Source organism: Ptiloglossa arizonensis, chromosome 1 (assembly GCF_051014685.1).
Source record: "Ptiloglossa arizonensis isolate GNS036 chromosome 1, iyPtiAriz1_principal, whole genome shotgun sequence".
NCBI lineage: Eukaryota > Metazoa > Arthropoda > Insecta > Hymenoptera > Colletidae > Ptiloglossa > Ptiloglossa arizonensis.
The window spans coordinates 27,131,803-27,154,408 of NC_135048.1; the positions used below are offsets into that span (position 1 = coordinate 27,131,803).

The 22,606-nt window shown below is 43.1% G+C and overlaps 1 protein-coding gene across 2 annotated transcripts in view; it reads left to right on the forward strand.

Moving 5' to 3' along the window:
* Hil (peptidase hillarin) overlaps positions 1 to 10,878 on the forward strand; it is a 45,516-nt gene extending 34,638 nt beyond the window's left edge. For both annotated transcript variants that reach the window (XM_076315882.1, XM_076315889.1), the window contains exons 6-12: positions 1,035 to 1,278; positions 2,415 to 2,641; positions 3,662 to 3,883; positions 3,981 to 4,130; positions 5,067 to 5,256; positions 6,383 to 6,640; positions 7,479 to 10,878. In XM_076315882.1, coding sequence (XP_076171997.1) covers positions 1,035 to 1,278; positions 2,415 to 2,641; positions 3,662 to 3,883; positions 3,981 to 4,130; positions 5,067 to 5,256; positions 6,383 to 6,640; positions 7,479 to 7,790 — 1,603 coding nt within the window. In that variant the 3' untranslated portion in view covers positions 7,791 to 10,878. The remainder of the gene's footprint in view (positions 1 to 1,034; positions 1,279 to 2,414; positions 2,642 to 3,661; positions 3,884 to 3,980; positions 4,131 to 5,066; positions 5,257 to 6,382; positions 6,641 to 7,478) is intronic.
* Positions 10,879 to 22,606: the final 11,728 nt, after the last annotated feature.

Here is a 22,606-nt window from a genome sequence, read left to right on the forward strand (position 1 = left end):
TGCAGAAATGGGACCAGACAAACGAGAAGTTGTCACGAGTGTACTCGCGAGCCATATTGCTCGTCCAGGTCAGATCTCAAGAGACCTTTGGGGTTCTCCCACTTACCTTCGAACGCAACACTAACGTATCGTGTCTAGGAACTTCGAAGACACTAACTTGTCGTAGGTGACTCTTCAGAATCGTTTGGTTCCTCTGACAACGTGGATCGTTGTTGTTCAGTGTAGGGACTCCTTGTGAATCTACTTCCCCTTCTCTCGATATACCCACGTTGGTGGAGAAATTGCGTGATGACTAGGAGGCAGCCATGAAAGGACTGTGTGTCCATCGAAAGGAAGCTCACGGATACACATTGCGTATATATATAGGGTCGCATTCGGGAGTTGGAAACTCCCAGAGGTCTCACGAGACCTCGTTTGAACTGTTAAGAGCTGGAAAGAAGACAAGGCTAAGAAAAGATTCGATAGATCTTGGTAGCTCAGTTTCACCTCTACGTGCAATCCGGTTGTAACGTGCTATTGGCCAATGCGATCGTGTTTATTAGAATTATTTAATTGTGAGGTGGGAGGCATGCGAGGGACACTTGTTGTCTCCGTGATGCTCCGCTCGTCTTCCTTCCAGTACCGAATTGTAGGCAACTTGCGCGTGGAGGGGGAAACAGGCCCGCGAGGGGCCTCTGCGGAGCTGCCATAGGCGCTTGTGCACCCCACTCCCGCGGTACCTCCCCACTCTCGCGGTATCTCCCCACTCCCGCGGTATCTCCCCATTCCAGCGGCACCTCCCCACTCCGTCGCGTCTCGCTCTGCCCGTAGCTCTGCCCGTGAGCTCCCCGTGGACGAATTCGGGCGCCCGTGCCCTCGAAGCGTCCAATTGCCCCCGAATCAGACTCCTTCCTTCACCAGAGAACAGACAGATCATCGATGATAAAAGTTTTCTCGTAAGAAAATACTCCGAAGCACACCGGAGAAAGAGTTCCCGGTTAGCGAATCTCGAGGATAAAATTCACCGGCGAACGTAACTCCTCATCAATTTCCAGGGCGGCAACCGCAGCGTTGGTGGAGAAACAGAGCTCCGAGATGTTGGAGCTGATCAATGAGGCGAGAAGCGAGTATATGCGTCAGGAGAGCCTGTATCTGGACGAGGGGGATGGTTATGCCCAGGAAGCGCCTCCAATGCCTTATCCGTCGCGCGCACCACCGCCCCAACCCCCCGCTTTGGCCAAGTATCACATCTACAATGATCCTCTGGAGTTTGCTGACATGGATCAGATAGCTATTTCGGTAAGCCCCCGCCGTAGGACGCCCTTTTAGCGACGGATCTTCTTGTAAATGTAATATCGACGATGCGCGCTCCGCCGGTTACCGTCACGGAATTTTAAAGGGCTTGCTCGAATCGGCGTCGATATTTTCATATATTCGCGATACGGCTACCTTATCCGTCTCTCCTACGGTGTAGAGATCTCCCGGTAATCGATTTACGATCCGTCTTCTCGTTGGATACACCGAGGAACACGGTAGAAAAGATAGACACGTAACCGCAACAATGTACGGATTCGTGAACATTCGTACGGGAATTAACGTAGGAGTATTTTTGTAAATTCAAATACATTTTAGTAATTTTAGAGGTTGGATCAAATACCGTGTAGGAGGTTAAGTAAAAGTGTACGTAGAGTTTCAAAAAAGTGTGAGAACGAATGGTAAGTAGTTCACGTTGGAATTTTTCGAGGAGCCAATTCATTCGTAAAGGGAAGTTTGAAGCAAGTATTTGAAATACGGATTTAATATTTACTATCATTTTTATGTCTAACGGAAGACAAGTAATGAAAAATGAGACGAATGTGGAACTTGGAAAAAGTGGAACAGGAGACAAAAATGTCTGTAGGTAGTACGCGCGCGAGGAGATTGCGTATCTGTTCTGTACAGACCTGAGGAGACGACCTCTGAAGCTTAGAACCCGCCATGCTTCCAAATGCAATCTTCTCTCACGTGAACAGTACCTATAATGCACATTCTTCGAAAACACCAGTATTGCTGCAAGAATTTTGATCCTTTTCGATAAATTTTATTGGCACTGTGTACACCGTTGAAAAAACAGTATATAAGCCTTTTTTATTAGGTTGTTCAGAAAGTCATTTCGTTGTTTTTGGTGAAAATGAAATATGATTTTTTTAGAGTGTATAAACATTTTATTTAATTATATATTCTCCATTCTGGAAAACGAAATCATTTTCCGAACGACCCAATATAAATCGTGCTAGTTGAAAGAGTCAGGGAACCAACTAAACATTAGGGTTGGAAGAAATACTTCGCATCGAAGACAGTTGTACTCTCTTCGAATCCTATTATACTTAGGATCGTGATTGGAATTTCTAATCGAGATCGATTTATTGATCAACGCTTTTTTGTTCGTGAATCAGGTAGCTCAAGAAGACCAGAAAACGTTCACGGATCTGGTGCGGCAGTTGGTGAGCAGATGCGGATCAGATATAGAAAAAGCGAGGACGATATTCCGATGGATCACCGTGAAGAATCTGAACACCATGCAGTTCGATGAAAATCTGCGCGGGGACACGCCCATGGGGTTGCTGAGGGGGATCAAACACGGGACAGAGAGTTACCACGTTCTGTTCAAGCGACTATGCAGGTGCGAGAAGGGACCGAGCACCTTAACGATGTCAATTCTTCGTGGTTTAGGCTCGCAAGGGGCAAATTTTAGGGTTGGAAGGGTGGAAGAATAATGCTTTCGCAAAGTGACCAAAGTCTGTTCACGTGCCCTTAGGAGCATCCCCTAAAACGATGAAGTCCCGATAAGTTGTCCCCAATAGGAAAATATACAGTAGGATCTGGATTGTTGTAAGAAAATAGGGTTGAAAATCCTGATTGTCCTGATGATTTGGCTATCCCCATTTGGAAGATATACATATCCTCATTAGGACCATAATATTCGTGCAATAATCAAGATAACCAATTCAACGAGGAGTTCTGTTTACCTAGTATACCTCCACCACTACCATCAGTCATTCTCTTGTTAATTTTATTCCTTGCTACATAACCAGTATTATGTAACAGAGATTTTACCGCGCATTGTTAAGAGACAGATCTGACAAGTTGGCTCTCCTCGGTACGAAGCTCTGAATCTTTAAGAATACCTACACGTTTCCGTGTCAAGGATAGCCAATCAATTAAGACTCGCACACCGCTTATAACCTCGCAAAGTAAAGCCAATAAGGTAAACCGAACATACACAACTTTAGTAGTTTACGCTACAGGAGTCTATTAAGTGTAACAGGGTCGACTATAACTATTTTTGGTAGCACACTTTGCACCAGTATCATCGACACGATTGTTCGAACGATAGTTTAACGTATCTGGAGTTATTGCTGTACTGTCTTTAACTCCTGTAAGTTCCTTTTGGATGAGTGTTCCTACGTTTCGTCAGCACACAGAACATCTTGCATCTTCGGATCTCTGCATAGGATCTGCATTGTCGGCGAAACGTTGGTCCACTCTTTCGAAAGGACATCTAGATGACACCTAGAGGTTATCCAGGCTATCTAAGAAAGGACATCTAGATGACACTTAGATGTTATCCAAGATCCGAACCACGAGTACCCCAGGTCACGAGGACCTCGTATACAGTACTGAACGTTTTCTGTTATTTCAGTTACGCGGGTCTGCACTGCGTAGTGATAAAGGGTTACAGCAAATCGGCCGGTTATCAGCCAGGCGTCTGTTTCGAGGACAACAGATTTCGTAACAGCTGGAACGCGGTCTACGTGGCCGGCGCTTGGAGATTCGTTCAATGCAATTGGGGAGCACGACATCTCGTCAATGCCAAAGAAGTTCCTCGTCCTGGTCAACCAAAAGCCAAGAACGATAGCCTGAGGTGACGTGCTTGAAGCGACCCGTCTAACACCGGGCCAAACAACCGTACATTTCCCGCCAATTATTCTTACAAACGTCGCTCTCTTCCTGTTACGCAGATACGAGTACGACGACCATTATTTCTTGACGGACCCGCGGGAATTCATATACGAGTTCTTTCCCCTACAAGAGGAGTGGCAGTTGCTCAAACAACCGATTTCACTCAAAGACTTCGAGGAGCTGCCTTTCGTGCGATCGTTGTTCTTCAGGTAAGGCAAACCTGTCTTTACCGTGACGAATCTTCGAATAATTGCAATCTTCTCGTCCCTCGACTCTAGACGTAACACACACGACCACTACAATTATAACAAAACCATTTATCGTATACCAAGATGATCGTATTGTCGTGTATGCTTATTAACAGAAAATTGTATACTTCTCCCAATGAAATTGTACCATCATCGTCAACGTGCTTATAATTATTCAATCATAGTCAATGACAAACCAGAAAGATTTCTCAATTCTAACAACTATGCCTCTGAAGTGTCTCTTTTGGCATTGTTTTTCCTTCCCTCGAATCAAGTTCACTCTCGTGCTCTCATCGTGTAGGACAATTATATTCTCCCATTTGTTTGTTCGCGGTAAATTTTCTACTTTATAAATGTTCGAACGATAGTTTAAACCGTCACCGTTATTACAATTATTATAAAGAATCTGTTGTTGAATCGTAGGCCAGAAAGAGGACGTCTCAGTGTTACCAACTGTCCCTCTTATCTCAGTGTGAACACCGCGGACGCTAAGATTTCCCAATTCTAACAACTATGTCCCTATAGTGTCTCTTTTGGCATTGTTTTTCCTTCCCTCGAATATGTTCACGTGCTCTCATCGTGTAGGACAATTATACTGTCCCATTTGCTTGCTCGCGGTAAATTTTCTACTTTGTAAATGTTCGAACGATAGTTTAAACCGTCACCGTAATTACAATTATTCGAAGAATCTGTTGCCGAATCGCAGGCCAGAAAGAGGACGTCTCAGTGTTACCAACTGTCCCCCTTGTCTCGGTGGCAACACAGCGGGCGCTAAATTGTTGCACGAGCGTTTGTTCGATCTCAATATTTGTCGTTTCAATTTGTTCACACGCACGTTCCACGTTCGTGTGTGCACCGCGCCGTTGTAAAAAGACGCGATTTATGTAAATTCGACAGGTACGGCCTTTACTTCCCGGATACGAACACGAACGCCGTTATGTACACGGATTCTACGGGGGCCGCGACCGTCAGGATAGCCATGCCGGCGCACATGCAGTCGTCCCTCATTTTTCACTATAACCTGAAGTTTTACGACAACGACGGGGACGGATACGACGGTGTGTCGCTGAAACGTTTCGTCATGCAGGTAACACGAACGAATGAACGAACGAAGTCGTAGCAAAGACGTTTATTGCACGTTCGAAAAGGAAACTTCTCTCACGGTTAATTACCACTCGCTCTATTCGTCGCGAAATAATTGGAAAAGTATAATCGAATGACGAGTGGATATGGTGGGGTGCTCTCCTAACGGGAGTTTAAGCGTCTGCTAATTAATTGCCTGGAAGTGAAATTAATTGGCTCGGGGCAAGGGAACACGCGAAGAGTTCGGTCATGGGTCCGTTCTAGTGTCAACGTACAGTGTTTGCGATAATAATAACGTACCTCCAATATTGGTATACCGTGTAGGCATCGAACGGTGCTGTTTGGACGCTTGAAGACCCTCGTCAAAATTTTAACGCGGACTATACGTGGATTAGGTTCTAAGAATGGATTCTGAATTTTAAATACGACCAAGTTCTCGAAACGTCACCAATGATACTTTGCGCGACTGTTTGGTAGAGATTTTTGGATAAGTCGCGTAGGAATATTTACATTGCACCGTGAAGTATTTGTTTAATTCGTTGAACCGAAAGAGGACGCGGTGAGACAGAGGGTATGTTAATTTAACGAACGTAGATAAGTTTTTTTAAAGGTGTAGGCAGGGGCAAAGACCTTTCCTCGAGGTAGAGTAGAGATGTTAACGGTGGTTAAAATTTTGTTCCTCGAGATTCGTTAATTTTTCCAAGTTTGACCGAGTATGAGTTTGTGAGTAGTTGTTATTGACCAAAGAGGATTTTTTGCGTTTGGTTCGACGATCAAAGGAAAGAGAAAATTAATTTTATTATTTCGTTTCTGCAGTACCAGAGGAAAGAGTTACTTATTTTTAAAAAACTAGTGTTCACGTGTCATTTTTCCAAATTTAAGAGAATATGATTTTTCAAGTAAATGTTATTGATCGAAGAGGAAATTTCTTTTATTATTTCGATCTTCCAACGCCAGAGAAAAGAATTACTTATTTTAAAAAACTGGTGTTCACGTGTAATTTTTCCAAATTTGACCGAATATGATTTTTTAAGTAAATGTTACTGACCAAAGAGGAAATTTCTTTTATTATTTCGTTCCTCCAGCACCAGAGAAAAGAGTTACTTATTTTAAAAAACTGGTGTTCACAGTCCGTGGTGGGCAACATAGTCGCGTTTCGTGTACACGCGCCATGCTCGGGGGCTTTCCTTCTGGACATATTCGCGAACGCTGTGACGCCGAAGGAATACTTGACAGGTGAACCGATGAAGTTCAAGAGCGTCTGCAAATTTAAGATCGCCTGTGAGGAGCTGCAAACAGTGATGGTACCATTGCCGGACTGCGCGAGCGGGGAATGGGGCCCCACCAAAGCGACGAGACTCTTCGGACTTATACCCATCACGCATCAGGTAGGTCGATGTCTCCCGAGAAAGTGCGATATTGCAACGTGTGCGAAGTGTTTTAGAATCGAACGATCGTATCACGCTGCGGTACACTATCAGTGGAAGCAAGGAAAACATTTATCGGAAAATTTTTTTTATCACTTATTGGAAAATTATAAGAAGCAATAAGAAGGTTCGGAGCATGGTTCAGGGTAACTTACCTGCTTTTGAAATTTATACTCAATGGATAATTAAATATATTGGGTTGTTCGGAATGTCATTTCGTTTTCCAAAATGGAGAATATATAATTTAGTAAAATGTTTATACACTCTAAAAAAATCGTGTTGCATTGTCACCAAAAAAAAACGAAATGACTTTCCGAATAATCCAATTGATCTCTTAGTTTTGATTATAGTGAAAAAGTGCAGAAGAAAAATTTTATTCGAAGGGGGAATATATTACGAAAAGGAAATGATTTTCTTTTAAAGTTGCATTTTATGAAATTTCAAGGTTATTCATTTTTCTTTAACGAGATTACATTTTTTATCGCATATAATTTCAGATTGGGTTTCTCACAAATATTCGTGAAATTATTTTTCCATTTATAATATAGATCAAATCGTCTTTCGATATTACCATCTTCCACTTTTCTATTCACTATAAGCACAATTTGACCACAATTTAGTGTCATTTCTCTATTTACACTATTAAATATCATATTACCATCTCTAGTTTTCCTAAAAATTGACCACAATCTAAAACCAATCCTTCGACGAACATTTCCACACGTCGAAAATTCGTACGCGGATCGTTCGGTTCCGAGACACCCTCTATTCCCGAGTCTCATTTTTTTAACGATCGTAGGAGGCGTTGGTGTTCGCTGGTCGTGAGCTGGAGATCCAATTCCGAATGTCGAGGCCGCTGACCGACTTCATGGCGACGTTGCACAAGAACGGGATCGAGGAGAAACGCCTCTCCAAATACGTAACGCACTCGATCGCCGACGACGACGTGGTGACTTTCTCGATCAGTTTTCCCGAAGAGGGCCAGTACGGACTGGACATTTACACCAGGGAATCGACCAGCCCGACAAGCGTGCCCCACGACATCACCGGTGAGAAGCACTTGCTCACGCACTGTTGCAAGTATCTGATCAACTCCAGCAAGCGGAACTAGGACCAGAGGGGGGAGGATGGAGTAGAGGAGGGACATCGATGGCAGATTCTATACGGTGGAGGCATCGTCGTGTATAGAAGCCCATTTCGTTGGTTCGATTCGTTGAATGGCCGAGTCGGACTAGGACACGTCGCGTGCATCTCAGGAAGATCGTCCAAGGTGCTTCAATTCCCTTTCCATCGTCTTCTCCGTCTCCACGTGAGGTGGTGGGGATCCAATGCGACGACGAAAGAACTAATCCGCAAGATTAGCCTTTACTTGCCAGTAAATTATCCGTTAACTAGAGAAACGATCGCGAACAGTTGGTGTACTCGCGGATGGGTAGCAGAGGGAACAGGCCAAGGTGCAACTGTTCCGATTGGTTACCGAGGGATCCTTAGGGTGTGAGGAATCTCGAGGACGCCACACGTTGGGTTGCTGCGAAACTGGAACACTTGGAATACTTTTTTTTGGACATTTTTCATCGTCGAGGGTAGACACTTCGACTTTTGTTCTCGGTGGAGTTTCCCGCACTTTTTCGATCGAATGGTTGTTCCTTTTTGGAGAAGGTTAAACTCGCTTAAGGGTCGATCCGTAATTCGTGGAGAAGAGGTTCGACCGAGCATTCGTATCGTAACGATCGATGTGGATCGAAATCGTGTAAAAGGTGAACGCGAGTTCAGTGAGAGAGTAGTTTTGGGGTTAAACTTTGGATGTTGAGCGCCATTTTGTAGCTGGGTCGAACTCGATTGGTCGCTCAAGGTCACATTGGTCGTCCAACTTCACACAGTTGTCTCTATAACGTTGAATTGGGTTTTGAGATACTTTATCGAGTAGGATTAATATTTGCGCGAAGCAAATTATTGGATAAAATTATCCAATAATAACGAGACTATAGCACAGATTCTCAAGCAACGAAGAAGAGTACTGTACCGTTCTGAAACTATTTTTTTGAAAAGAAAATCACGTGAAATAGAATTTGATCGTATTAATCGAAATCTGTCGAATTTCTAAACGAGGGAAATCGTAACGAATTATTCCTACATGCGATATATGTTACAAAATAAGTTACCACAAAATTACAGTACGCTTCGGTCAGGTCTTCGTAAGATATATTTCTCTGAAAGTTCTCTAAGCAGGACACTGGTACTTACCAAGGTCAAGGTAGTCTACGTTTGAGAGTAGTGGGGGTTGCTGTTCATCGACCTTGAGCGATCGGTCAATATCTCCCAGACTCTCGTTCGCTTCGCGGAATGCAGCGCTGGAGTTTTCAACGCATGGACAATGTAAATAATATGTAAACGATCATCGAGAATGTACCGTGTGGAAAATCCGCGGAAAAATGCCCGCAGTAACCCGACAATTCCGAGCCGACGCGCTACCTCCACGTTCTTCGTAGTTAATAATAACGGTAAGCTTACAATTTTTCGGCGTTAATTATCGCGGGGAAAGTATGTTTTAATTTTTACACTTCTCGCAATCGTGGGTGGATATAAACGAGCAGCATAATTGTGGCGGAAGTATAAGGTATATTTAATAGGGCCCTTATTTAACTCGCTGATTTTTCCATGCCCGCTGTCGGCCGTGTTTTCACGAGAAAGTTGGCAATTATAGTTAACTAGCTTTGGAGATCGTGCGGTGCTCCCCAACCGAATTAATCAAACTTTCTCGCCCCGGTTACTGGTTCGAAGCGTTAATCCCAATTACCCCGGGTCGTTTTAATTCAATCCCGGTGAAACGCGTTTCCCCGTTTCGTTTCGCGTATCTCGAGCGGTGACGCGCGCGCGCGCGAATCGTGGAGCACCGTATATATATATATATTTTATTACGCGAGGTGCTTTGTGTATATAAATTATGCACACAATCGTTTACGATTTCGGGCGATCCCTCTGACCGACGGACGCCCGTTACGAGTAATCGCACGAATATTTCGTTTCCGTGGATGAGCGGTGTTTATTCGTTAAGAGCTCGTAGCTCGGGGCTACGCGCGAGCTCTTAACGCGGTCACTTTGATTCGTAATTTTTGCGAGGTGTGAGTGAATCAGAAACCACGGGGAGGGCACTGAGCTTTTAATGCGTAGGTCTACACCAAGATTTTAACGCGTGGATCTACACCGAGATTTTAACGCGTAGGTCTACACCGAGCTCTTAACGCGTAGGTCTACACCGAAATTTTAACGTGTAGATCTATACTGAAATCTTAACGTATAAGTTTACACCGAGATTTTAACGCGTGGATCTAGACCGAGATTTTAACGCGTAGATCTACACCGAGCACTTAACGCGTAGCTCTACATCGAGATTTTAACGCGTAGATCTACACCGAGCTCTTAACGCGTAGGCCTACACCGATCCCTTAACGCGTAGCTCTACACCGAACCCTTAACCCGTAGCTCTACACCGAGCTCTTAACGAATAGATACAGCACATGCTTCGTGTTAAGTCTTCTATGCTCTTTTGTACTCTAATAGCGATATACGAGGATAAAGCATTCCTTTCTCTTATTGTTACGAACAACCGTCACCGTAAAATCGACGACAAATTCGAGACTGTTTACCTCCATCGAACTTTTCGCGAGCTTTGCGTTACGAGGATACTTCTCCAGCACGATTCGAGAAGGCCTCTGAAATCGTCGTTTGCGGTTACGGTGGTTTCCGAAGTTCAGGTGCTATATGTTACTCTGTCACGACTAGTTGCACAATTTCTAGTTACGTTTGAACGCGAGAAGCGTGGATATGCTAAGCGTTTCAGGCGCGGAACCTTAAGGGAATGCTTTGAAACATTTAAACGATTAAAGAGTACCTTCGTCCCAATCGCTTTCAGGTAGAATCCAACGTTTTTTAAAACAATTTTTTTTAGTTTCGTTCCTGCAAAATGAAACAGTTTCGGCGTTTCCACGCTTTCTACGGCATGACGCTCAGAGCGAGGAAAAAAATTGTTTTTAGTAATAAAAACTATATATATTTGTTAATTCTTGTAATATTAATACTTCTTCCCCTTGTTGTTACTTGAAAATTATAACGACGCTTACGCGGGATTCTCTCCTCGCGAATAATATATAACTCGAACTTAATAACTGTCTCTCTCTTTCTCTCTCTCTCTCTCTCTCTCTCTCTCTCTCTCTCTCTCTCTCTCTCTCTCTCTCTCTCTCTCTTTCTCTCTCTCTCTCTCTTTAACGAGCATGTAAATTAATTTTTATACATATTACAAGTACGTAACGAAGACTCGTGTTTTTGTAAAAAAGAATTTAATAAAATTTAATATTACGGAAAGTCTCTCTAGTTACCGCTGCCTCCTTGAATATTCTACGATTAGTTTATTTCCTCCCAATTACGCGCAGGGCCACAATTCACAACGTTGAACCGTGTAACGGGACAGAAACAGGAATTCTGGACTTTCCAGACGGATTAATTAATTACACCAGTCGACCGGTCGCTCGTTCGCGCGCGCGCGCGCCCACGCGGGAACACGGTAGGTATCTTTCGTATTGGCTGTATCGCGATCGTAGTTTCCCGCCAATACGCTTCGCGTATCGCGTTGTAGGTGGCAGCACCGTTCTTGGTTCTCGCTAACCACTCGAAACCCGTGGCTGGGCGGTTTAATTAAGCGCCATAAACAAAACGTCGATATCTCGCCAAGTACTTTAAACTGTGCTAAATTAAAGATAAACTCGGAAGTTTCGCTCGCCCGGGCGGAAAAACCGTTACCTGCCCCGTGGTTGGCGCGCATTCAAAGTCGAAGTTTCGGAGCACGGTTCGCGAGTCGGGACGAAAGAGGCCGAGGAGTTTATTAACTTTATCACATGATAAATTTAAAGGTATCCAACGACCGACAAACATTATCGGGCAATATTTATAAACGAGCGTCGTCCAAAATTTGTAACTTGGACGTTCAACGACGGATCCGTGGCCTGTACCATCTTCGTGACAAACTGTCGGTGTATAAACCGTTACGGACCACGTACTTTTCAAAATGGCGTCGACCACCAGAATAACTTCGATCGACGAATTCGACGCGTTCGTCGCAATTCGAGTATTCGAATCGAAGGCGAAAACTTTCGTGACCCCGGTTACGAGAAACTTATTTTCAAATGTTTCGACGATGATTGAGAAAGTGACGCTCGACAAAGTAAGCGGAAACTGTTACAAGCGGGTAGCTTCAAGCGAGTAACAACGGAAAACTTCGAGGAAAATTTCGAACTGTTCGTTCGCTGTTTCGACACCCGTTAGTGTACGCGTCTATTACAGAAGAGAGGATGTACGTCTAAACAGTAAGTATTTTAATGGGTTTCGAGCGGTTCGTAGCGGTACTTCTCGGTGTTTTTCGTTATTGCACAGTACGTGCGCGAGAAGATTGCGTCTGGAGTTACGAGGGATCCATAACCTTCAAGAACCATCTCCTCAAACACGTACTGACAGTGTACGCACATTCCATTCGCTCCTGAAATGGTCCTGAACGAATAGGAATCGTCGAAGCTCCAGATGCATTCTTCTCGTACGCGTACTGTACATTCTTCTTATACGCGTACAGCCTTAAAATAGGACATCGACGAAAAAGAATTTCTCCAGACACTTTAGAAAGTACATAAACGTACTCACTTACTTTACCCTATTTAACCTAACCTACTTCACCCTATTTAACCTAACCTACTTCACCCTATTTAACCTAACCTCCTTCACCCTATTTAACCTCACTTATTTCAACCTACTTAACCCACATTTTCCCTCCAAACATATGAAACGGTCTACAAATTGGGATTACGTATAATACGAAATGATCACCGTCTCGTATTAATGGTCCACGATTCCGATTAGGGACGGGTTGACAACCGAGGTGGTCGTTCGCAAGTCACCCTGTATAAGCGCGGGTCCGTTTTCTAATCTTACGCAGCGCACGGCCAACGAAACTACTTAAAATGCACTCGTAACCGGAATCCCGCTCGTAGCCGGCCGCATTACGCCGTTTTCTCATAATTGTGAAAAGTTTCGCGGTCGTACGTTTATTAAACGCGGCTTCCGGGTGGAGAAGGGGGGGGGGGGCGAGCACGGTAACGGCGACAGCAGGCCGGTAAGTTTTTAAAAAAATCAATTTCAACATTTACGGGCGATTAATCGAGGCGAAAGAGCCGCGACGGTTATCGATTCGTTCCGATGTCTCCGATATAAGGATCGGTTTTGAAAGTTAAACGCTCGTGTCGCATAAAACGTACAATGTAGTATAGCGACGCGGCCGCGCGGCGCGCTCTCTGCGCGCAGTAAAATTATACTTTATAAAGCACCGCCCTCCACCCCCACCCCCCACCCCACCCTCTCACGCCTCCCTTCCTACATCGAAAAACCGACTGGCACGATACGCTGTATAGAATTCCACCCTCCGTATGGATTTACGATACATATTTATCAGCAGCGTCGATGCAACCGTCGGACGGTTTTATTCGTTGGACCGTGCGACGAGAACGACACCGATCGCGAGGCGCGATCGATATCGCGAAGAAAATCTCGTCCGTGACGCGAATTAATTTACGAAACGAGCGGACACCGAGAAGTTTCAGTTCGGTTCGGTCGGTTTTAGGTTCTATCGGGTGCACGCACCGCGAACGAAGTTATCATTCACGGCCGAAACGATGTGCTCGTTTCACGATAAATCTCGAAACTCGTCGAGTACCGAGCTTTATGTACGCTATGGTGGACGATTATTTGCAAAAAAAACGGGACCAGGGTCATGTATGCGGGGTTGGTCGCGAATTTATTTTAGGAATCGAGTCTTTTATTTCGAGGTGAGATCTCGCCAGGAGTGAACGTAACAGCGAGGGAGATTTGGGTTGGTTCAGTCGCTGAACTTCAAAACGACGTAAGATACGTATCGGTGTAATAGAAGTTAATGCAAATTGGAAAGTTTTGTATTTGGTCTTGTATCTTCGCGACGGTACTGCCAACGGATTGGCGAGATTTTTCCGATGAAATTGAGTCCAAACACGACCGTATTCGGATCAGTTTTCCTTAGACGTTTTTTCGAAAATTTTTTGAAAATTTTTTACGCGTTCGATTCGCGTGCGAGTAAAAATCGTCCGAATAGGGTCGTGTTTGGACTCATTTTTGACGGGACAATCTCAGCGATTCATTAAGAATACTCTCACGAAGATACAATGTAGAATATAAGAATTTTAAATTAGTCAAGTTCGAACCGAAGATAAGTTTATACCGTATATAAACGATGGTGGGTATGATTCTTTCGCGTGTATTCGGGCCTATACTTGGGTTTCGTTTCTGGTAGAGCACCGAGTATCGTTGTTACTCCGTCGTTATCATCGAGACCAATTATTGAACCGGTCTTGCGTACCATTCGTCCGAAGAAATTTACGGTACAGTTTCCTCGTTCGCGCTGATAGGGGAGGCGACGTGAATAGTGGAAAGTTGTCGTCTTTCCCAGCCGCTAATTAAATAGCCACCAATTCTGACTGTCCTTTCTGCGGCAGTTTCCGGATCAGGACGAGTTGTAGTTGGACAGGACGGGAAAGAAAGTTTTCTTATCCCGGGTAGCGAGGAAAGAACGACTTCCGTAATTCGTCTGGCGCGAGAGCTGGTTTGTGATTTATAGGACGCTAAGTGGTCCATTGTAATTGCAGATGAGGGTATTTGCTGTTGTTATATTATTGTGAGCGACGGTGAAGATGGCAAGCGAAAATTCCTCAGGGCTGGAGAACGGTATCACTGTTACGAAACAATGGCTACTTGTCATTGAATACTTGGCATTGTCAGTTCAGAGCTTAACGATTTTGGCAGCGATCCGACGATCTTTCTCGGTAGGTAAGATTTCGTGTAGGTCGATTATTGGAAAGCATCTGTCTCGACATTTTCTTTTATTGCTTTTAACGTGTAGGTAGAAGTAGCAAGTAATTGGTGATTGCTTGTCATAATTTTTAACGATTTTCTATAAAATCGTTGCCCTATGAGTCTTCGTCGTCGATTTTTCATCATTTTGTAATCTTGATAATGGACCATGTATCGTTTAAGTGTACTGGAAACGTAATTGATACTCCTTGGGAATCAATAATTATTCTCTGTAGAATACAGATACTTTTGTAGTAGATGTAAAATTATTGCTACTATCGCTACTACTGCTATTGTTTAACCACTGTACGATTATTACTTGGTTTCACATGTTTTGTTTAACATTCTTTGATAAAAATAAAGTTACTTAAATTAAACAAAATCAGTATAATTTACATTCCCCAAATTTTCCCCCTCCCTCATCAATTTCAAGAATTTATAAATTCCAGGAAGTCTGATGCCATTTCCAAGAAATATCTATCTTTACCTAGTTAAAAAAGAATACAACTACCTCGCGCAAACGTTTCCACTGTAACGGACACATACAAGTAAGAAATTGGTACAACGTTACAGATCGTTAAAAAAATAGAACGATCGCATGTTGCAGAAGTATATCGTTCGACGTACAATTAAAAATAACCCGAACGGGATCGTGTCCAGACTCATTTTGATCGCGAGAGCCACGCCTGTCTATCGATCAATCGTAATCGTAACGGGTAACGACAAAAATGACGATTCCTGTTGCAGAGCGAAATTCGCGGCTCGTCCAAAAATAATAATATTTCAAGCCGCGCCTAACCTCCCACACGCGCTCGAGTATCCAGATCTCGGTGAAATTTACGTACACGTGCCACGTGTCTGCGTGCTTTTACCCGCGCGCGATAAACTCACCGAAAAAAGAGAGTCGGTCGAACGCCGGCTAAGAGCGGTGGGTGGTATCCAAGCCTTGAATGCGGGGTAAAGAATTCGTTCCTCGAAGCGAGGACACTTGTACGCGCCGTTTCTCATACGCGATGGCGAGCTTTAAAGGGGAAAATCGTATCCAGAGTGATTCACCCTGAATAAAACGACCTCGGGGCACCCGACGTTACGTTGCACCACCCTCCCCCCTCTCCCCTTCTCCGCGAGGGTCTAGCCTCGCGAGCGCGAATTCCGCGTAAAGAATAACGCGTCCTCATCCGTGGCGCACCTCCGAATAATTGCGTGCCGTGTCCTAACCGCGGCGCAGACGCGTTTATTTATCGTCGATTGTTGTCGCGTCGAGGATCAGAGGTGTTTTGCACGCGCGCGCGCGATACACACACACGCACGCATACACGCGAGTACACCAGTTCCCTAGCAGACCTTTGGCAACTTTTTCTTCGGCGCGACCGCATTAAAATTCGTCAGAGAGAGAGACTCTCCTCCCCTCCCTCCCCCTCCTCGTCACCTCGTCCGGAGGAGCGGCCTCGTATCGTCTACGCGCGACGCGTCTACCACCCCCACCCCCCACCCACTCACCAACCGTCTCCTCCTCCTCCTCCTCTTCCTCCTTCTCAACCGACACCCCCTTTGGGCCACCGCTGAAAATAAACACACGCTCGACTTTACGCCGGTAAAAGCTATTGCCATTCCGAGCCCATGGACTATTTTTGCTCCTCGCGCCCCCGCCCCGTCTCCATCTCTAATCTGAGACCGAGCCCGAGAGGATCTATAATGCATGCCGTGCGCGCGCGAGGGTATTTCCAATCCTACGCTGCCGCCATATCCCCCCTCCCCCGCCCACCATCGCACCCCCTTGCGCTCTGCGAGATAGCGAGAGAGCAAAAGAGGGTGAACGGGAGGGGGTGGAATATCGGGCATCGAAGTGGCGCGATGTTTTCGAGGGTGGCGTGACCGCGGCGCTGAGTCACGCGCGAAACGACTTCCATCCCCCCCCCACACCGCCCCCCTCCTCCGTCATCCTCGTTTCACGGTGCGCGCGGTCGTCGTGGATCCGTCGAGCGACGTCGAGCGTCGATGCCTCGGGAACGTCATTTATTTGTAATACTCGCGGCACGATATGCGATTCACCCTCGCGAGATCCCCCCCACACCCTCCCTCCCTCCCTTTCCATAGACTGGAAGAGATAAGGGCGCGTTTTCACGCTCGACCAGCGTCGGTACGCGATGATACATGTCTACGCGTCGTCTCCCCTTTATAAGTACGCGCGAGCGTGCGCATGCGCGCGCACTCATCCCCTCCCGTGGTTCTCGACCACGATTGGGCCTGGAATCGAATAGTGCATTATTTAGCGGGGAATCGGAGGCAAGATCGGAGATGACGGCTGATCCGTGGCGGATCGCGTCTGATAGATACTCCGTGGATCGTGGATGATAATTGGCCCGCGATAATACACCGGTGTCGCGGGGTGGGGGGCGAGTGAGGGACTCGAGATCCTTGCGAGGGGTTTGAGAAGGTTTAGGAGCGGGAGGGTGCGTTGTGGTGCTCGAATACTGCGTACGATTTTTCGGTATTTTTTGTGGGTAGGGTCGAGGTATTTGGCTTCGTGGATGTACCTCGATTAAAGTACTTAGGGGGTAGATCGTGAATTCGCTGGTGTTTGTCCAATCGTTCCTGTTCGTTCGGGTTCTGTAAAATGTAATATTTGAAGAAAATAAAATGTTTATCGTAATGTTTCGGTAAATAAAATATTTATTGTAATATTTGAGCAAATCCAATTTTTACGTGAGTATAGATTTTGTAAGTTTGTTGGCATTTAGATGGCGAAACGTTTCTCTTCAACGGAGGAATAATTATGAGTTTGATTGTGAGTCTTGAAATGAGATTGTATAACAAATGTATTGCAGGGAGAAAGAAAGATTACTTCTGAAAGGAATTATTGCGTGTAATGATATATTAAATGAAGTTCTCTTTTCACAAAAGAGTACGTACGTATATAACTCGATCGTGTACCAAATGTATTGTACGGAGAAAGAAAAATTACTCCTGAGAGAAATCTGAGTGAAAAGAACAATATTTTACGCAAATATTACTCGACAGTGTCCGTACTCCACTTACTCATGGTACTTACATTATTCTCAAGCTGGGACAGGTACATTTTTCTCCTTGCAGTACATCGTATTCCGAGGGTATTTGAGATACGAGAATAATGCTAATATGTTTTGTACTTTGTAAAGATCTACGGACAAATTATCGCACCTCGGTGTTTCTCCGTAACGTTGTTACCATTTTTTTAATTTACAAAGCGAACGTTGCATTCTCTTTCGAATCTCTGTTCGAATTCTCTTACATCATCGCGATGCTTACGTTTTAATGCGTAAACCAAACTCAAAGCTCAATTACTTAATAAATAATCGTTTCGTGCATGTCTCCCTCGACGATCCCCTTAAATCATCATTAAAAATGAATGCAGGTCATATAGATCCATACTTGGGGTTGCGCGAAGGGGATTCGCAAAATTAAGTCAACTCAAGGAAACATCTCAAAGTGCAAATTACGCGCTCAGTTAAATAAACAAAATCTGTTTCGTTTAAAAATATAATCGCGTGTATTTTCGAGTCGCTCGAACGTGTTCGTTGCCGTAGAAATGAAACTCGCTGGTTTTATTCGTAATTCGTTATTAACTTTCTCTCGAACAAACATTTGTTTGTTACGTCGATGAACATTTATCCGTTACTCGCATTATTGACTGTATATTTTATTACCCGTTCGGTGTTGTATTTATTTCGTTCGAAATGTTCGATGCTTTTACTTAAATTGCCAAGTAAATAATCATTTCGATAAATAACGAGAAATTGTCCCGGCGAAAAGGGGAATTTATTAAAATTTACGAATAAACGCAATTCGAACGAATCGTTCGACTAAAGGTACTTTACTCGCTCGACGAAAAATGATCGGAACACTGCGCGTTGGACGTAGAATGAATTTATTATATTTACAATATGCAGTCACTTCTTTACGAGTATAATAAATAATCACTTTACAAACGAACGACAATCGGATTTCGTATTACTGAGAAACTTGCGAGTGCGTTGCTATATCATTTTTCCTTAAACAAAGTTTCTCACACTTTCCTCCTTGTATAAAGAAAAACCACGATTATTATAATTGACAAATGGAAGGAATGGTCACTTAGCAGCGAATGAAATTGGAAAGAAGAATGTAATTATCAGTATCGAATACGGATAATGTTAATGCATTATACACCTTGATGCCCCTTCAACAATCAACCTTCGGTTAAATATTAATGTTAATAAAATATTCAATCGTTTCTTATACGACATTACTATTTACCACCTCGATGATTGCACGAAGCTCTATAATTGCAAAAATGTACACTTCGGTTCTCCATTGATAACCGAGATTTCACCGTATAATTATATTTATAAAATATCATTATTAATTTCGATCAAACGTGATCGAATATTAAATTCTTTCCACAGTCACTGAAGAGGATTTCAATTACACAAATCATCGAAATATAACGATCGAAGTGTACGAGTGGTGCTTGTTTATTTATTTTTTATTTTATCGTTACTCGAGAAACGATGCGCTCGAAAGAATATTTTAGAACGAATACAATTTAATCTCCTCCCCTTCGAAGATTTCAGTTTTCGAAAATCCAACGATTATTTCTATTCCAGTTTCCACTTCTCTGTACTTGGAACTTCCATCGACGAAAAGTATCCGCGGCTTTCTAGCCCCAGGGACAGATATAAATTCATACGGATGACAAAGTGGACGGCCATTAGTCGCGGCCTAACGCGGAATCTAAGCCCGAAGCCAGCGCGAATCTTTTCGTTTGCATGCGAGGGGCCCGAGTCTTCTATTTATTGTACGACAAAACTTTTCGTCGACCACCCACCGCCTTCTAAATGGGGGAGGCTATCCCTCGACGCGTTTCTCTACCCCTTATCTCTCTGGCTGGTGATAGACGCTCGAATCTCTTGGATGTTCTCGAACAATTCGACGATACGACGCGTCAAACTCATTTTGACCTCGGGGTGAACGAAAAAAAAAAAAGGACAATTTATAAAAACCGTTTTTCGGTCGACACCGATCGTCAAGCTTGTCGAGTTTTTATCGGTTCTCTGTTTAAAAAAAAAAAAAAAAATACTTCTTTCGTTTCGTGTTTTCAATATTTAGAAGCAGTTACGAAAATAATATTTGAAAATTTCCGTTTTTAATTTCGCGTCGAGTTTGTATCGGTCGGTCTAAAAAAAAGCGTAAATCTCTTTTGTCTCGTGTTTTTGATATTTGGTGGCAGTCGGTGAAATAATGAAAAATTTCTGTTCTATATTTTTCATTCTTATTTTTGTATTCCTTTATTATTCTGTTAAGTTAATTCGGCAGTGGTAGGTGAATCGTTCGACTCTGGGAACGTACACGATATTTTTTTCCGAATAATGGACGACGAACGAAAACTCCCCACGAATATTTATTTGCAACGTTTATTCAACGGTTATTCGGTTATTAATTGTATTCGTTGCGCGTGCAATATGATTCAATTTTAGACTGCAATTTTTATCGAGGAAATTATGCGGCAAAAGTTATCTTTTATTCGTTATTTGCAATTTTCATCTAGATTTTGTTCATCACTGGTACATATACATACATACGTGTGGATCCAAAATTTTGAATTACGTTTCTGTGAGAAAAATTATCTATTTAAAAGAAAGATTTCACGGAAGACAAAGAGCATTTGCAAAAACAGTCAAAAAATGGAAGATTTCTTTTTAATTTCAAAACTGTCGCGTGATCAAAGATTCTTAAAATGTTTCTCCATTACTCAAAGTTTGTTATAGCCAACAATCGATTCGTAAATTTGTAAAAAACTTGAAAATTTTCAAAAGCTTCTCGACTTTCAAAATTGTCACACTGTCAAAAATTCTCGAAATATTTTCTCAATACGCAAAGTCCGTCGTCGCGAAGAATTGAATTGCAAACATTTTTTTGTAAAAATTGAAAATTTTCAAAACTCCCTCGCCTTTTAAAATTGTCACTCTGTCAAATATTCTCAAAGTATTTCCCCACTACGCAAAATCCTTTACACGAAACAACCAACTCGCAAAAATTTTTTTAAAAAATTGAAAATTTTCAAAACTCCCTCGACTTTTAAAATTGTCACTCTATCAAATATTCTCAAAATATTTCCCCACTATGCAAATTCCTCTATCTGGAACAATCGACTTCCAAAAATTTTTTTCAAAAATTGAAAATTTTCAAAACCTTCTCGATTTTCAAAATTGTCACTCTGTAAAATATTCTCAAAATATTTCCCCACTATGTAAAATCCTTTACACAGAACAATCGACTCACAAAAATCTTTTTTAAAAAATTGAAAATTTTCAAAACTCCCTCGACTTTTAAAATTGTCATTCTATCAAATATTCTCAAAATATTTCCCCACTATGCAAATTCCTCTATGTGAAACAATCGACACGCAAAAATTTTTGTTAAAAAATTGAAAATTTTCAAAACCTTCTCGATTTTCAAAATTGTCACTCTATCAAATATTCTCAAAATATTTCCCCACTATGCAAAATCCTTTACACAGAACAATCGACTTCCAAAAATTTTTTTCAAAAATTGAAAATTTTTAAAACCTTCTCGACTTTCAAAATTGTCACTCTGTCAAATATTCTCAAAATATTTCCCCACTATGCAAATTCCTCTATCTGGAACAATCGACTTCCAAAAATTTTTTTTAAAAATTGAAAATTTTCAAAACCTTCTCGACTTTCAAAATTGTCACTCTCTCAAATATTCTCAAAATATTTCCCCACTATGCAAATTCCTCTATGTGAAACAATCAACCCCCAAAAATTTGTTTCAAAAACTTTTCGAAACCTTCTCGTCACCTTCTCGTCATTCGTGGCGATCCGAGACTCGCGTTATATATTCGAGCGCATCGCTACGGTTGGCGCGAGCACCGTGTCCGGTCCGATCGAGCAAGCGGAGTCGAGGATCGATCTGATCGATCGTCGACTGGATTCGGGAGATCCAGAAGGACGATAACGCGACCGACAGCCCGCTGGCTATCCGTTTCCTTCGCCCACGAATTTCCTCGGTCGCAACACGCCCCGTGTTCCACGTTCGCCAGGCGCTTAGAAAAAAGCTGCGCCCGCGATTGGACCGCGAGATTGCACCTCTCCAAATGAACCGTGCGTGCCTCGGATTGCACGGACCTTTACCAACCCCCTCTCGGATCGTTTCACTTTCTTGCGGGCGTGTTTCTTCTCTGGGCACTACGCCGCGAGTGGAACAGATGCTCCCGGATTTCAGCGATCGCGGCTGATAAGCCGAGCAAGAGGAAATAGAAAACAAGAGGTCCCCGGCCCTTTGTGTGGGAAAGCAGATGCGTTCGGCGAGGAACGCGATTAGGAGGGCCTGTTTATGGGCCCGGTCGAGGGGCTCCCAACATGGCGGACCTCGCCGCGTTTAATCCTTAATTGTGGCGGTCTATCAAAAGACAAACTGCCCTCGTGGAGCGATTTATTTTAAATTTTCGGAATTCATTTTATCCGTCACTGGTACACGTGCATACGTACGCGTGCAGAGCAAAAATTTTCGAACGACTTTTCTCTGAGAAAAGTTATCTATTTAAAAGAAACATTCTCAGTAAGGGCAAAGAGCATTTGTGAAAAAAGTCGGAAAATGGAAGATTTCTTTTTCATTTCTAAACTGTGGCGCGATCAAAGATTCTTAAAATGTTTCTCCATTAGTCAAAGTTTGTTATAGCGAATAATCGATTCGCAAAATTGTAAAAAAAATTGAAAATTGCTGTACAAACATCCCTATCAATTTTAGAATCAAACTTATAATATTATTAGATCATACTTAGAATCATACTTATAATATTCGGTCGAATAACAATTTCTCTGAAATTAATATTCTCGAGTAATAATAATGTTCGTTGAACCTGTAAAATTCAATTTACATATCGAGCATTTTGAACGTATTTGCAACAGTTTTTACGTTCGATCGTTTCGAATTCAAGTACTTCGCGAATTCCAGCAGCTTGTG